At 74.9% G+C, this 2,806-nt stretch overlaps 1 protein-coding gene across 1 annotated transcript in view; it reads left to right on the top strand.

The window, feature by feature from the left end:
- Window positions 1-307: 307 nt before the first annotated feature.
- The window catches only part of LOC113408936 (protein PRRC2A-like), a gene marked incomplete at both ends in the record, with an annotated part of 2,850 nt that continues 351 nt past the window's right edge, over window positions 308-2,806 (top strand). The window contains 2 exons of the mRNA XM_029914024.1: window positions 308-610; window positions 791-2,796. Of these exons, the coding sequence (XP_029769884.1) occupies window positions 308-610; window positions 791-2,796 (2,309 nt within the window). The remainder of the gene's footprint in view (window positions 611-790; window positions 2,797-2,806) is intronic.

Below are 2,806 nucleotides of genomic sequence, written 5' to 3'. Positions count from 1 at the left end.
GGTTGGACAAACCCCTGCCAGGGATGGTCTGGATAATACTGAGTCCTGCCCTGAGTGCAGGGGACCCGACGCCTCCCGAGGTCCCTTCCTGGTCTGTGACTCCAGATGTCCTGTGGGCCCCACCCACACCTGGTCACATGATCAGGCCCCCATGCTCCCCCCTCAGCTTCCTGGTCTGGGTCATGTGACTCAGCCCGCTGCAGTGGTTTGGGTCCCACCTCCCCTCTGCTCTGTCTGTCCTGTGATTCATTGGTCCCACCTACTCCTGGGTCATGTGACTGCTGCCATGCCCTGGCCGGTCCCAAAGTGCATTGTGGGGGGAGGAGCGGGGCTGGGCTAGTCTAAGCTGGGGGGGCCCATGGTTCTATCCCGGGGGTGCCGGCCCTCTGACGTGTGCTCTCTGCCCCCCTCCAGGCCTGCTGCCCCGCGAGCGCTCGGACAGCGGGGGCTCCAGCTCGGAGCAGTTTGAGCGCCACCCCCAGATCCTGCGGGAGCGGGGCACCCCGCCCATGGACCCCAAGCTGGCCTGGGGGGCAGACGTCTTTGCCGCCGACCCCCGGCCCCTGGCTTCGCCCCTCCGGCAGCCAGATGAGGAGGAGAAGGGCCTGCGGTGAGTGGGGGGGATGGGGGCAGTGGGGGGTTGGGAGCTGTGGGGCCGAGCAGAGGGCATTGATGGGGTGGGGGCAGGAGGGTCGGGCGTGGGGCAGGGGAGGTAGGGGACCAGGCTTGGGGCACTTAGTGGAGGGCCCGGCTGGTGGGCTGAGGCATGACGCCCCTTCTCTCCCCCCAGGAGTGAGACGCCCCCTGTCCGCCTGCGGGAGGCCGCCACCCCCCAGCCCTATGTGGGCAGCTACCCGGCCTTCGCTGAGAACGGCGCCCCGGCCCCCATGCACCGCTTCCCAGGAGACGAGCCCCGCCCGGGGGGGCCCTGGCCAGCCAGCCTCGCCCTGCCCCCCAACGCTCCAGGGGAGCTGGCCAGGAACGGGCGCCCCGAGCCCCTGGCCCCGCCGCCCCAGCGCCAGCCGGACGAGAAGCCCCCCAACGCCGAGGAGCCCAAGGAGCCCCTGGCGGCGCCCAAGAAACCCCCCAAGGAGGAGCCGGCCCTGCCTCCCAAGGAGGAGCCGGCCCTGCCCCCCAAGGAGGAGGCGCCGCGCCGGGCCGAGCGCCCCTCGCGCCAGCCGCACGACTTCCACCGGCCACCACGGCGCGAGGCCAAGACAGAGACACGCTGGGGCCCCCGGCCGGGCAGCAGCCGGCGGGCGGATGAGCCGCCGAGCGGCGAGAAGCCCCCGCGCAGAGCCGGGCCCATCAAGAAACCTGCGCCCCCCAAGGAGGAGGCTGAGGAGCCGCGCCCCAAAGCCAAAGAGGGCACCGAGCCAGCGGGTGCCAAGCCGGACCCACAGCCCGGCCCCAAGGAGCCCCCCAAGCCAGGCAAGGAGGCCAAAGCCAAGGCGCTGGTGAACGGCAGCGTGGCGGGGGCCCCCAAGGAGCCACAGGGGGCGCTGTCGCCCACCCGCCGACGCCGGGAGTGCCCCTACGACCGCGGGGGCGGCGGCTACATGGGGCGCGGGCGTGCCCGGGGGCGGGGGGAGGACTTCGCCCGGGGGCGCGGCTTCCGGGGCGCCTACAGCGGGCGCGGCCGGGGTGGCGGGGGCCGGGGCCGCAGCAGGGAGTTCCGCAGCTACCGGGAGCCATTCTACCGCCTGGAGGAGGGGCCGGGGCCCCCAGGCGGCGGGGGCGGCGCCCGGCCCCGCAACGCCAGCGAGACGCGCAGCGAGGGCTCCGAGTACGAGGAGATCCCCAAGCGCCGGCGCCAGCGCGGCTCGGAGACCGGCAGCGAGACCCACGAGAGTGCCAGCGACGTGGCCCACTCGGACAAGGAGGCGGCCCCGCCCCCGCTGGCCCCCCAGCCCGCCAAGGAGGAGCGGCACCGGGGCCCGGCTGCCCTGCCCCGCTTCGCTGACAAGATCCCGCCCCGCCTCTCGGAGCCGGGAGCCCGCGGCGGCCGCATCTTCACCCCCCGCGGCGTGCCCTCTCGGCGTGGTCGTGGCGGGGGGCGCCCCCCAGCCAGCACCTGGAGTCCCCCAGCCAAGCCCCCGCCCGGGAAGAAGCCGGAGAAGCAGGAGCCGGAGGCAGGGCCGGATTCGCCCGGCAAGGAGAAAGCGGCGCTGGGGCCAGCTCTCCCGGTGCCAGAGGATCTGGCCGCGTTCCAGTCTCCCCCCAAGCAGCAAGGGCCGCCCCCCAATGGCGCAGTGGATCGCAGCTTCGAGCGGCCCCCCCGCCGGCGGCGCCACGGCCGCTCGCAGCAGCAGGACAAGCCGCCCCGCTTCCGGCGGCTGAAGCAGGAGCGGGACAACGCGGCCCGGCTCAATGGGGAGCAGCGGGGCGGGCCGGGGGCCCCAGCATACCCGCCACCCCCCGCCCCGGCGGAGGAAACGGCCTCCCGGCGCCCAGCCGGCGCCAAGTCCCCCGACCTGTCCAACCAGAACTCGGACCAGGCCAACGAGGAGTGGGAGACGGCCTCGGAGAGCAGCGACTTCACCGAGCGCCGGGGCGGTGGGCCGGGCGAGAAGGAGCCGGGGGGCCCCCCGCCCCAAGCCTTCCTGAAGGGGGGCGGTGGGGGCGGCGCCCCGTCGCTGGGGGTCCGGGGGGCCAGCGCCGACCTGACCCTTGCCCAGCGCAAGGAGATGTCCAAGCGCAGCTTCTCCAGCCAGCGGCCTGGCATGGACCGGCAGAACCGGCGCCCCAACCCCGGGCCCGGCAGCGGGGGCAAGGCCGGGGGCCGCGGGGGGCCTGGCGGCGGCCG

This window comes from Terrapene carolina, unplaced genomic scaffold (assembly GCF_002925995.2).
Source record: "Terrapene carolina triunguis isolate 2854851 unplaced genomic scaffold, T_m_triunguis-2.0 Scaffold27187, whole genome shotgun sequence".
Taxonomy (NCBI): domain Eukaryota; kingdom Metazoa; phylum Chordata; order Testudines; family Emydidae; genus Terrapene; species Terrapene triunguis.
The sequence above is the reverse complement of the archived record's forward strand: the minus strand, read 5'-3'. Positions and strand labels throughout refer to the sequence as shown.